The sequence below is a fragment of the Anguilla rostrata genome, chromosome 6 (assembly GCF_018555375.3).
Source record: "Anguilla rostrata isolate EN2019 chromosome 6, ASM1855537v3, whole genome shotgun sequence".
NCBI lineage: Eukaryota > Metazoa > Chordata > Actinopteri > Anguilliformes > Anguillidae > Anguilla > Anguilla rostrata.
The window spans coordinates 34,790,771-34,804,916 of record NC_057938.1 but is presented as its reverse complement, the minus strand read 5'-3'; the positions used below and the strand labels follow the sequence as shown (position 1 = coordinate 34,804,916).

The 14,146-nt window shown below is 42.1% G+C and overlaps 1 protein-coding gene across 2 annotated transcripts in view; it reads left to right on the top strand.

Annotated features, from left to right (window-relative positions):
- Positions 1-14,146, top strand: part of LOC135257003 (coiled-coil domain-containing protein 85C-A-like) — a 46,188-nt gene that overhangs the window by 26,838 nt on the left and 5,204 nt on the right. Inside the window, exons 2-3 of one of the 2 annotated variants that reach the window (XM_064339330.1) lie at positions 2,023-2,102; positions 9,009-9,113. In XM_064339330.1, coding sequence (XP_064195400.1) covers positions 2,023-2,102; positions 9,009-9,113 — 185 coding nt within the window. Of the gene's footprint in view, positions 1-2,022; positions 2,103-6,556; positions 6,683-9,008; positions 9,114-14,146 lie in introns of those variants that run through there. The other variant, XM_064339331.1, reaches the window with a different exon arrangement.

Genomic DNA, 14,146 nt, shown 5'->3' with positions numbered 1-14,146 from the left:
GAAATGAACAGTCATGCTCATCTGCTGTCGTGGAAGTGTTCATAGGGATTGTATTTTTTGACTGTGGAATAGTGACCCATTGTTGCAGTGGTGCGTTGAGTTGTTTTAACCTCAGTGAGGTCGGTCCATTTGAGAGGTAGGGGTGACCTGTTAGAAATATCTATTAGATTGCTCATTGTTCATTTGGTGGAAAACACATTAGTTGGTGGAGCCTGTGCCATGCTCTGACTCATTCTTCTGTGGGCACTTTTATTATGGGAATTTTTGTTTACATGTCATTGACAGTGGGTTTGTTCCTGCATCTGCCCCCGGTTATTCGCTTGTTCCTTATTTCCCTCCTACTTTCTCTTCTTCTTTCCATCTACATCCTCTCTCTCTCTTCTCGACCTCTTTTCCTCCTTCCTGACACCAGCATCACTTCTTGTCGGAGGTCCTTCTGAAAGTGGCAGGTGTTAGTTTGGCCCTTCTCTCCTCCTCTCTGGTGACTGAAATTACACTCCTCCTCTCCTTCTCTGCATTTCTCTTTTCCACATCTTAGGAGTGTGATTCTGCACTTTGAAAGGCTCCATCTGTCATACCTATTCTTCCAAAGGTTTTTTTCATGTGAGAGAACTGATGTTGAAAGTGTCTCTGGAAATGGCGCCTGGCCGTTTGATGTCATGATTCTGACAACGTCATTCACAGAGGGAGTGAGGGAAGGTTTTCCTTCAGTCTCTGGCGGTGTCGCGGGAAGGGGGAACTCGAGGGAAGTGTGCATAGGATAGGCCTCATTCCCATTCCTCACACTCATCAGTTCAAAGGATTTCTGGGTGTCGGGAGGGCGCTGTGAGCCGGGTTTCTATTAACCTGTGATAACGTCACAGAAAGGCATGCTGGGATTGCCAACCGAGATGCGCTGAGATGGAATCGGCCACCCCAGGATTCTCTCCAGGGCTTAAGGGTCAAAATTCTTTATTTATTGTTCGGGAATGGATATTTACATCTCACACGTATCTTGCCTTTTGATATTCCATTGAGCTCTACTCTGATTTGGGTGCAATAAACAAAGAGAACATTGCAATGAATAATTAAACATCGGAGGCAGCTTTCATGTATGAAATTGTCATATTTTCTCCATTCTGAGACACTCTGCGTTTCAGTATCAGGCAGAACATGATCACTACATCACACCCACATGCCAATGCTGGACATGAAATATAATATCGACATACAAGATACAAGTGCTGTTCTTATATGTTAATGTTGTAGTTCTTACAGTTCTTGTAGTTCTGTTGTTAATGTCATATCTCTTGCAATTATGCCTCACTTCTAGTGTAAAACTGACTGACTTAGCCAAAGCTTTACTGTGTGAATTAGGCTTCATGTTCACGGCTATGGATAGCTGCTACATTATGAGAATTGTACTTTATCTGTCCTGTGTTAGTATTTGTTTGTGACCTTCGGTATGCACTCAGTGTACTGTAGTGTCACTTTGGATAAAGGCATCTGCCAAATAAAATGTAATGTAACATAGACTTAAAGAAGATGTTATTTAAACATGAATTTCTGGTTAAACATTTAGCACAATGCAGTAGCAGCAGAGATGGTTTTCAACAGCCCCAGTGCTAGTTCCTGTCTGATCAAAGGGCTTCAACAGTACTAGTCCCTGCTTGGTTCCTACACCCCTTGTCCCAGGTACCTTTCATTCCATTCCTGGTTCCAGGCATGGAGTTCCTGTACCATCTGGGATCTGACTCTCACCCCCAAGAATTAAAAATTTGGACTCTGACCCCTGACGATTCCTGATTATGGCTTTGAGTTAGAGCTGGCATTATTCTCAGGGTTACTCTATGGGTTTAGTTTTTTGGGCTTCATCCACAAATTGAGTGGCTGAGAAAATATTTTTGGACTGCGTATTCACACCCTTCTCAGTTGTAGAAACGGGGTAAAAACCCTAACCGGTATGTGATATATGTTATTACTATATAAGTGACATGTGAATTTTGAAGTAATGAACTTGCTTTTTTTTTTTGTCTTCCTCAGAATCATCATCAAATTACATCCGTCAGCTGGAAACAAAGGTCAGGATTTTGGAGGATGACAAGAACAAGCTTCTATCACAGGTAACACTACATTCTCTCTCTCTCTCTCTCTCTCTCTCTCTCTCTCTCTGTCTCTCTCTCCCCCCTTCCATTTTGTTTATTTTCTTTTCTCAGTAGTGGCTTTTTGACAGCTACACATCATTTACTTAGCATTGAGTTGTCTTCTCACAATAGAAGAATTTACAGAAACAACTGTGGATTTGTTCAGATCTGAATTTTTAAAAACATTATTCTTTCTCCTATCTCTCAAACATAAACTCTTTAAGTGCTGTTTTTTGATGGTGATAGTTTAAGTGTTCTACCAGTTCTTTCACAGTTGTAAGGAGTTCCAAATTCATCTGTATCTTGCTATAATCTTTTGGACTCCAGTTTTGGAAACTCCTGTTTTCCCCTTATTTTCCTATGACCTTTACCTACCTTATCGTTCCTTATGCAATTTAATTATCTTATATCTAATCTCATGAGAAATATCTCTTTTAACCATTTTAGATGCACATGGCAAATACATCTGCAAGGCAGCTAAGGTGTGTTTGGTAGTTGTTTGTTTGAATGTTAGTCACTTTTAAAGACAAAAGGTTCTAACACATAACGTCATTGACAGTTCTTGTAACAACTTTTGTTGGGAGGACATATAAGTAACTTGTTTGTTGATTGGAAGGATGGAAGACTTAGTCGTAGTAAGGTGCACAAAAGAAAGAGTGGACAAATATTGATGGACTTGACATATTGTCCATATTGTTGACATATTGACATGTAGTGGTTGAGGCTTTCCGTTTAATATGTTTCCTGCATTATTGTCTGAAAAAAAAATTGCACTGAATGGCTGATTTGACTGGAAATTGAATAAACGAAAGGGTGGTCTCTGACGTTTGCACAGTTCTGTATATGCAGATAAACATTTCCCTACCAGTGTGTTAGGCTCTCCCATTGTAACTTTGAGGTATTCTTAAACTGAAAAGCCACATGTAGACACATGGCTATCAAAGATGGCTACTTCATCCAACTTAATTCTGCAGAAACGCAAGGTAATTTTTCAATGTGATATCAATGTTTCATCTAAAACCATCATGAGGGGCAAATGTATATGTTTTATAATGGACAAAAAGCATTTTATTCATTTTCGCAGAGGTTTTTTGACCCATAGATATCTTAGACCCCTATACTGATGAAAGGATAATAATTCTTACTTGGAAATGATGTGAAAATGAGTTTCATGAGTAAAAACGGTTGATTTGTAGTGAAATATATGGTTGATTTATAGCAATGCACAATTTAGACATTTTGGATAGATTTGGAGACACGGAAGGACACTAGGGTACACTGTTCACATTTTGTGTAATTTACGTAGAGCTTTAGAAGTTCTGTGTATGACCCTCAGATTTTGCACACTTCAAGGAGTGTATAGTCCAGGACGTGTATAGTTTCACTTGTTTTATATATGTGATCTCATCTCTCAGTATTTCATTTCAAACTAAAGAACAACTTCATTTTTGCCATAATAATTGGATTTGTGGCAATTCTTCTGCCTAAATTATGAATATAAACTAGCATTAAAATGGTATAAGTGTCTTGCTTCATTTAAGCCATTTTCCAAGCCTCTGTGATGCTCATATCTGGAGTTATAAAGCCTTAAACCGAACACTCCCTAAATAGCCGAGGACTGGCCTGATTTGGCATCTGAGCAAAGAGGTTAATTACCTCCAATTTCTCTATGTCAATGTGTAGGCAGGACCTGGCTCAGCCCACATGATATGTGTAATTAAAGAAGCGCAGTGCAATTAATTCTGTTCTAGAATGATGTAGGATCAGCCGACTTGTACGTTATTTCAATTTAGGAAGTCATTTTCTCTTTTATTAGAATCACAAAGGAGAACGTGTCAGGCATGGTCTATGCCATGGGAAGTTAACACACTGAAGTTTTGTGCTGCTGCTATAAAAGACTGCGCAGGTGTGAAAAGTGTCCTTTATAATAATGATGGGGAGAAGTACCTGGATGCGGACATTAATATCTGAGCATTAGTCTACCGGCAGACGACAGCTTCCCCAGCCAGCGGCCCCTGCTCGGATCATCTCGGCAAAGTCCCAGAAAAATTTATATCAGTTTTAAAAAACCAAAGCTTGTTTACCTTTCAGGGAGCAGGGCATTTTTATTTCCATAAACCTCTTCATTATTCATTGAGGGCTTGGATTAATATTTCAGAATGCCGCGGATCATCTCGGGGGCTAAGTTGTACTGCCGAAAGGGTGCCGTTCGCCGCGGAAATATTTGATTTCCAAAGCGCTTCCCGCAGACAGGCTGTTGACGTGGAATGGCCGGGAATTTACGCGTAAACAAAATGCAGAGAATATGACAGTTTTGAGCTGCTTGAACCTCTTCCACTGGAGGAACTTGTTAAAATACAGAATTGTTCCAGTTATGCCAACAAACCCCCTACTTAGTATTCTGTGAGGAACAGACTAAATCCAGCTACTGCTGAGTGCATTTTTTTCTGCAGACGTAGTCTGTCTCACAAAACCTTGAAATGAATGCAGTTTGGCAAAATATCCCAAATATATGGCAACATAATGACTTGGGTTTGAGAATCAAACCAACTGTGTCAGTTTAAGAGTCCCTTTTCTCCCACTGATGTACTGAAAAATGCACCTAGCACTGACAAATGATTGCTAACATTATCCACTTGTGTCCAGATACATTCAGTTGGGTCTCAGTGAATCAGCCTTTACTTTTAATATTATTCAGTAATATTATTTTTATCATGGAATGATGAAGACTACTATATGAAGAAGAAGAGTTTGAAAGAAAAATTGTTAAATAAAATGTTTTTTTTTCCTGTTTTGTGGAGAATGGGCAGTAAGTTCTGCACTAAATATTCTTGCGGAGTCTTTGGATAAGAGCACAATAAGACCTATTTTGTGGGTTAAACAGCTGTTGTAAAACAGCCTTAAAACAGAGTATCAAGTCCCTTTGTGAACTCCTAGGCTGTGACCTTGACAACAGGAGGCGGGGCTGGACTTCATGGCATGTACCGATGCAAGCTGATGGTTTGATTTAGTATTTTTGTGGACACTAGGTTGCCCATGGCCATTCTCCGTGAATATTTGCAAACTTCTTTTGTTCTTTTTTTTAAAAATTTCTCTGTGGTTTATACAAGTTATTGGCCTTGTAGACTGTGTAGAACACAGAAGAGAGTCACTATTACTTTCCCTCTGCATATTCCTGTATTATACGTGAGGACTTTACTGGTGTCTGGGTCTGTAAATCAGCCTTTCACACCTTTTTCAACTTGGATCATTGTAGCATCTGAAAGATTCTTAAATTCGGTGCTTTAAAAAATATCTAGCAGCATAGTGATGGTCTGCCTTTTGACAAAGCTGTGGCCTAAAAATAAAGCTATTTTAAACTCACTGCCCAGCAGTTATGTAATGCTACTTCAGTGCTAGCATTATTCGTGAAGTGATATAATCTCACTTGAGCAGTAATCCTTACAATGGAACAATATGGACAAATGAAAGTAAAGAAAACCTCCCACTATTGCACAATAAAGCCCTGTACAATACAGTGTACACTGAGCGGGTGTGTTCATGGCTAAAGTCTGCTCTGATGATTAAGAGGGGAAAAAAACCATAAAAACAATCTGCCATCAGGGTACACTCCTCCTCTCTCACACACACACGCAGTCACTCACACGCACACGCGCACATATCCTGCTAAGACCTGGCAATTCATTTTTGTACCCTGTATGGACAAGAACCATATATACCAATATGCTGAATCCTACACCACAAGGGGACATTCAATAAAAATCAAATAAATAATATTTTGGAAAATATTTTCACTACAACATGTATTCACTTGTATTATGTCAAAATTAAAAAGCAAACTTTTTTTCTGCTGGATCTCAGGAGGATATGCATATGCACATACACACACAAAGGAACACTTACAAATGTTCGTACACACAAACGCACGCACACTCACGTGTTCTGATAAGCGTACGTACACGCTTGCGCAAAACACACGGACATCCAAACATCCATACAAAGCACACGCACATTCACACGTACTCGCACATACACACGCACACGTATATGTGCGTCTACACATTTGCACGCATGCACACAGATGCTCCCACGCGTGCACATATCGGGCGGGGCCAGAGCAGCAGCGTGCTTCGCCAGTGACACGCTGCCAGGCCGCATCTGGTTTTTATACCCAAACACAAATCTCTCTGCTTGCCACTGCCACCTCCCTCTGGTCACGTGCCCACTTCAGTCCTGAACAGCCCGTTTAAATCAGAGCCAGAGGAACATGGCCTGTCTTCACACACGGGGTAGATGCACACACTGCAGTAGCAGCGGAGCAGGAGGTGGGTGTCAGCCGCTGCTTGAGCTGTCAGCGGATCTCTATTTAGCTGAATCCTCCGTGCCAAATATAATTATCATTTCTGCTGTTCAGAGAGGATTTTTATTTTCAGCTCTGTAGTTCAGGCAGATGCATCCCAGCCCCAGGACAGAGCCAGTGGGGACTCAGCAGAGGGGAAGATAGTGAAATAAATAAAGAAAAATATAAATAAAGAAATAAAAAAGCGCTGTGCATCTGCTGCCTGTCTGTCTCTGTATCATGAATCATGTCTATGGAACAGAGTCTCCTGAGACAGGAGCGGCCTTCGGAGTCTCTCAGAGCTACACACACACACACACACACAGCACTGCACACGTACACACACACACACACACGCAGCTTTTCAGAGGCATACTGTTCCTGGGCTGGAGCAGTCATCAGACTTGATATGTGGCTCTGACATTCATTACTGACTGATTCCACCTCATTTTTTGGATCCAATTTAATGGCCACATATCAAACTGCCATCTAAGCAGTGGACAGAGAAGTGGCCAGTGCTCTCACTATAAGTAAAGCATAGTTTTGTGCATTGTGCATTCCAAGGTTAGAGTTCCTGTGGTATTTTGCAGCAAGCTTTTAGTACGAATGCAATACCTGGTCCAGTTAGAACCATGTTGTTTCATTCATTCACTTAAAGCAAATGACATCAGCCTCTGTTAACAAAATGGTAGGATTCCTTTTTGTCTATAATTCTCTAAATTGGTTATCCACCTGCTACAGATCAGCCAGTGTATTTCTTTGCCACAAATACATTTTCCTGCATGAACGTGCTGAGTCATGCTTTATTGAAGATTGTCTCACTCGCTAATGGATGACACACTGTAAATAATTATAGTGTAATTCTAAGTGGAAACATACAGTGTTTACATTTAGTTAATTTATTGGCACCATTCATGAAAAACAAAAATGATCATATAAAACAAACAGTACTTCTTTTTTTTTTTTAAACTTGTGTAATTATTTGTATTACTTGAGTAATAATTTTTCTCAAAAACAGTTAGAAATTTGTCAGAAAGAGGACACATGGATATTGCCCCTCCACTAAACTGTACAGTTTAGTGAAGTCTTACAGTTGTCACGTTTCAAACATGACTGTTAGATGTCACCTCCATGTCAACAAGCCCTTTGGAAGGGTTTAACAAAAGATTCTCTTGCTAAGAGCAGCCCATAAATTGAAGCGTCTGAACTTTTCCAAGCATCATTGGAATTGGCCACAACATAATTGGAATCGTGTTGTGGTCAAATGAGACCAAAATTGAATTTTTTAGCCACGCACACCATGTTTGGCAAAAAAATATGACTGCATACAAGGAAAACACCTGATACTCACGGTAAAATGTGGTGGGTTATTGATACTTTCTTGCTGTTCTGCAGTTAGTGGTCCAGGGACTATTGTTCAGAATATTTTAGCCGAAAACCTGGTTCCTTCTGCCAGGAGGTTGAGCCTTGGTCGTAGATGGTCCTTTCAACAAGACAATGACCCCTAACATATATGAAAATCAATGCCGAAATGGTTGCGTGAACTCAATGTTTTGCAATGACCATCTCTCTTAAAGCGCAAAGCCATTTCTTGAAGCAATTTGAGGGCCTTGCTTAAGGGTGCAACAGCACAGTTCCATCTTACGTTGAAACCCTTAGTCTGTATGTGCCTGGACGGCTATATTGCAAGTGCAACAGAACACGAGTAGATGAGCAGTGTTTAATGGACAGGGTGAAGGAGAATGAGATGGTGGTCATTGAAGGGACAAGGGCCCCCTTTGGCAGGCAGGTTATTTTCCCGCTTGGTTTATTTTCGTAGCGCTCTTTCGATATGTGCTGTGTCATGCTGTGCTGGAGAAAATGTGATGTTTGAAAGGCCATAAAGAAGCTGTGCTTTCATTTCCTGGCTTTGGTTGGGCTTTACCCCCCAGGACGACGGTTAGCCTCCCTTTTAATAAAGAAGGAGTCTGCAGGTTTGATTGCTTTACCCTTTCCCCTTAAAGTCTGCTTGGCTGCATATCATGGGTCCAAGTAAATGCTAGATGTGAAATGCTCGCCAGTGTGTGGAAGGGACCAAGGGTCAGAGAGGCTTAAAGATGAACCAAAGCAGGTGCATGTACACGCACGCACACACACACACACACTCTCCCGGTGAGACAGGCCCCTCCCAGGCCCTAGGGCTCCAGAACATTCCTCAGTCGTTATCCTGGATCTGCTCTGTCGGTCTATCTCATGCTCCCTGCTCTTTATGGGCAGTTTATTGGCTATCGCTCCATTTACCCCTCTACTCTCTGGGGCCCTGCACAAGAACAGCAGGCCATTAATGGATCTCCTGACATTTTATTGGCCAATTGGGAAGGCAATTGGTAAGGTCAATGGCAAAGCAGCAGGCCTTACTTCATTAATTTGACACATTTAGTTTCCCAGTATGATAGGTGTAATTTGCAGCAAGGGTCCAGAGGGCTTGTTATTGTGTATGGGGCTCTAGTCAACGTTTAATGCTGTCGATTAATGCGCTCCCCTCTGTATTCTTCTTTACCCAACAGAGCAGCTCTGGCGACCTGAGGACCCTGCGGAAAGGCATGACCCTCTACCATTCCGAATCGCAGCTCTCCGCCCTTCTGTCTCCACATCAGGACGGCCTGAACAATGTACGTACTCGCAAAAGGGAGCGGCAGGGCCTAAGACCCAAAGCTTCCCTTCTACCACACAGTTCCTGCACCCCTCCCCTCTCCTCTTCGGGAAATCAATCTAAACTGTTATTCTGCAAGAACCCCCATCTCCTTACCCAGGTTTGCTTACAAAGCGTAAGTTTCATTCATCTGTACAGCTTGAAGGCTCAAACCGACAACCTTCTGGTTAAAAGTGCAACCCCCAAACCATGGATGCACACAGTCTTCCCAATGCCCATTTAATATCTAATTACACAGGTTATGCTAAGCCCAATTTAATTTTCTCACCTTCTGAAGCTTAAAAAAGAATTATCAGGCCTAAAAATATTTTATTTCTCTGAGCAGTTTTGGATCCAATTTTAATTTAACAGCAATTAGCAGCAGCTTCCAAACACAGCATACCCTCTCAGTTTGACATGTGACCCTCAAGATTGAGACAAAGAGACTGGGGGGGGTTGGTTGGTAAAGAGGGACAGATATAGAAATTTGATTGTGGCCTTTGTAGCTGCCAAAGGATCAAGCCTTCCCATAGTGCAAACACCTCTCCTCCAGTGTTGGAGCAGCAAAGCAAACTGGAAGCTCCAGCTGCTCTCAGATCAGCCCCCTCAGGAGGCCTTAGGTCACATGCACCTGCTGCTGAAGACCTCCAGCATCCTACAGTACACCTGGGTTCACTATGCTCATGCACAGCCAGCTGTAATCTCAGCCTCCAGTATTAATAGGATGGGGAACCCTGTTCCTTGAGGGCTGTGTATCGTTCTGGAATTCATACCAAAATAATGATAATTACAATTGTTTGTTTAACAATTTAATTTTGTGAACATTTTGGGTACATTTATTTTTTTAATGCTTCCCCCACATTTTCTTCCCAGTTTGGAAAGACTGAACAGCCACGCCCATACTGCAACGCTCATACTGCAACTTCCACAGCCAATGCGCAAAAGTGTAGACTAGCACGGTCCTGTGAAGCACATGATGTCACCAGCTGCTTCTTTTCACACTGCAACCCTCAAGTCAAGATCCCACAGACACGAGTCGTAATACGACACTTCAAATGTAGCTTCAGCAGGCAGGCCAAAGGCTCTCGAGTGATCAGCAGAGTGTTGCTAGAAAGTGTGGATCTTGGCTTACTAAACCCTCCCTAACACTGGGGGGGGGGGAGCTACTGCTGATTATATGTCACCCTGTGGCTCTACCAGCCACAGTTAGCACAGGCATGATCGGGATTTGATCCCAGGCAATGGGGCCCCATCTATGTACTAAAACACTGCCGGTTCCCTAACCAGCATGCTACACTGGCCCCTATGTGCAACATCTCCGTCATGACCACTATCTGTCCCCAATAACTGATCCAGCATCTAATGTACCACTAATCCTGGGCCTCTGTTTATAAAGCATTTGTGAGAAGGAGTGCTGACATCTCAAGTAGTACTGATCAGTTGTGCGCTTTTAGATATTAAGGATCAGTGCTCGAAACTGATGGGGTCCCTAAGAATGTGTGAAGGTCTCACTGTACGCATTTGAGATGAAAGCTATGTGCGTGCAGGAGATTAGGCCTGCCAGGGAACAGCATGTGCCGGGAGCGTGTCTCCCCCATGGCTGCGGTTAGTGTGGGGGAGGTGGCGGCCATGTTTGCCCGTCTCCTCGACCGGGCGGCGGTGTTTGCCGAACCGGCCCAGCTCCTTTCATCCGAGTTAAACATTAGCTCGCGGAAGCCGCTCATCTCTTGCTGAGACTTCCAGGGCTCTGGAACATTCCGCTGGAGCTGAACACGCCTCTCGCCACTTTCGCGGTTCTTGGCACGCCCCGTGTAACCACCGGGCTAACGACCTGCTCATTCTCTCATAACCACATATTGGCGAAGGCTAATCGCAAATACACGGTCTGCAAATACGGCAAAGCAGCTTGATTTAAGATTTGTGCTAACAGTGCTCGTGGTAGAACAAGCATTGAACTGCACTGCGTCATCCAATTATGTCCTAATTCACAAATGAAAAATGATGTTCCCTTCACTGCATTATATTGCTGTGTAGGATTTTTTTTATGTGGGTGGTAAGGATTTTATTTTTTCCATCTGTTTTTTGTTTCTTTGTGGCATCCCCATGGTGACAGTGTTTCTGTCTTTTGATTGTTCCCTGGTGGATGGTAAAGAAGAAAGGAAACAGAGCCAGAAATCATTCATCACTGGGGATAGGATGAAATCTCTGCTACGGGTTTTTTCTAGTGAAATATTAATGCTTTTTGACAGGGACTCTGACATGACAGTGCAGTCTCTCTCCTGAGCTGTTCGTATTGATTATCTTCAGTTTGTCTTGTGCAAGATGAAATCCCTCTTAAAAATATAACTGAATAGGAACTGTGAAGGCCAGAGACAGAGCTAAGGAAATGGATTTTGGAAGCCGCATGCTTTTCAGTAACATACCCATGGTGTTACGTGGAGAGAAAAGAGGAGCTTCTGTGATTAAGAAGCTATTTTAAATGTTTGATTTTCTTTTTTTTCTTTTTGTCTTAAGAGTGGGGCACTAAACCTTACCCAACTGAAAAAGCCAGGGAACAGGGATCTGCCCATCTTTGAGTTATGTTCCACATATCAGATCTTGTCCCATAACCTTACATTTCATTACAGGCATTTTGCAGACGCTCGTATCCAGAGTGACTTACACAACTTTTAAATAGCATTTACAAAGCATCCATTTATACAGTTGGATATATACTGAATCGATACAGGTTAAGCACCTTGCTCAAGGGTACAATGGCAGTGTCCTACCCAGGAGTCGAGCCTGTGACCGTTAGGTTACACTCTTTACCCATTATACTACATTGCTGTCCACTTGCCCTGTACCTACAGTAAAATACTCAGGACACTGAAAAGCAGAATACCACATGTACATGTGTAAAAACATCAAAACGGTAGCCTTTCATGTTAGGGTAACTTAGCAGTTTAAGGATGTTCATGATATTAATTATTGTTTATATATCTTAATGTGTGCAGGTTGTTCCTGTAGGTTGGAATTACTTATTTTGGTTTTTATTCTCAAACTGCCCAGTTCAACCTGGATACACTCTCTTTTTGGCTTTTGTCCTCATTATGGTGGCACATTTTCTTGAGTCAGAAAATATTTAATATTTTGCAGTGAAAAAACATTTGCATGAAGGTCTGACCGCACCAGCTTATTGCACAGCTTGCTGTAGTAGCTGCAAAGAACCACTGGTTTAGATGAGCTGGATTGGTTCTGGATGGACACCATTGACTAGCTTTGCATGCAAAATGCAAAGATTAGTGGATCAGTGCATGGCATGCTCTAAGGTTGCCCATGAACAAGGAATTATGAATATTATCTACTACTGCATTACATGGGGTTGCCTGAGAATGTCAGACATTTTCAGTTTCCCTCCCTTTGACCTTCAATCTCAGCTCTATGATATCATGGAGAACAAGTAGAATAGAAGGGTTTATAAGCAAACATCTTACCTGTCTAATGGCACCAACTATTGAGCAGAGGAGTCACTGGCACGAAATAGAACAAGGGGACAATCCATCTGACTGGAACCCTCCACTAGGTGGCACTGTAGGAAAATACGCTGCACCCTGTTGGGTTGCCTGCCACGGTCAGCACTGGCAGTCTTCGATATCAGACCGTGGAGCAGATCAACACACTGGAACAGTGTCTTGAGCCACCTAGAGGGCCTTTGTTTCATTAGAATTTCTCAGGCCAGTGTGAGAAACCAGAAAAATGTACCCTTGCATAAATCCTTCACATAAAGTACAGAGCGTGCATCGTTTAGATTGAACCAAGGCTCTAGCCATAAAGTAGGATTAAATAACGCTGTCTTGAATGCTTTTTGCTGGAATGAATGGCGCTTATGTTATCTATGCACTTAAATGCTTAAATGGACAGCTCTTCCTGCCGTTTAGATGCAGTAACAATTTATATCTTGGATTAACTCCTTGGATTATTTTGACAAGAGACAAGAGCACTCATATGGATCTGAAGATGCTGGAGGATGCTCGTTGTAAAACTGCAATCCTGGATATTTCTGCTCCCATTCATGCACTTTAATACGTTGACCTAATACTTTAAGACTTCGAGTTCTTGTTATTGCGATTACGAAAACGGGATCTCTGAACTGTGAGGATCACAAGTGCTGCCAAGATCTGCACTTAGTTTTTTTTTGTTGTATTGCTTTCCTGTGGAGCTGGGTTTGAAACACCACTGAATCTAGCTATAGTGTTACTCAGATGGCAGGGGGCAGTGTGCTACTTTTAAGTTAATCTCCCAATCTCAGCTGACATACATCTTATTCTTTGTGTGTTGTAAAATAACGTCTTAAAACGATGTGTTTTTGGGACAGTATTCGTCTTTGTAGTTGGCGGCAGAATAATTATAAATTGAAAGTTCACTTTCACAGCATTTTAACCATAATTAATAGAAAATATATTTTTCACTCCTTAGGAAAAGCTTTGCAAAAACTCCCTCCATTTTACTCTCTGGTTCTGTAAGATTGTATGGTCTGTAAGCCTGTGTTTTTGACCTTGTAAACAGCAATAAAATTCAGTTCAGAGCGAGGTGTTATGGGGCATGACTGCTGGCGTCTACCTGTCTTGTCCATTAGGAGGAAGGTCAAGACTAATCTGCTTCTGGCAAATCGGTCAATGTTGTAAAACTCCTTTACGTCCCTCTTACCATTTACCACAAGGTGAAGGCGTAGGGAACATCCCATAGCCTAGCTTCTTATCCTTCTTTTATTTAAATATTAGCTGGGGTTATGTTGGATTATGGTTTTGAATTGCTGAATTGGTCATGAATTTTGCTGGGACAGAAATTACCCTGAGCATTTGTCTCATTCAGCAGCAATGCCAAGAATCACAAAGGCATGGAGGAAATGATAAATGCAGACTCTGGTTTTCTGGACCAATTAGAGGGCTAGCCTTGAAAGTCATCCCCCCATGTCCCAGCATCCTTTGTTTCCTCTAAGCTTGCTGCCATAGAATCTTGCACACCAGCACATAT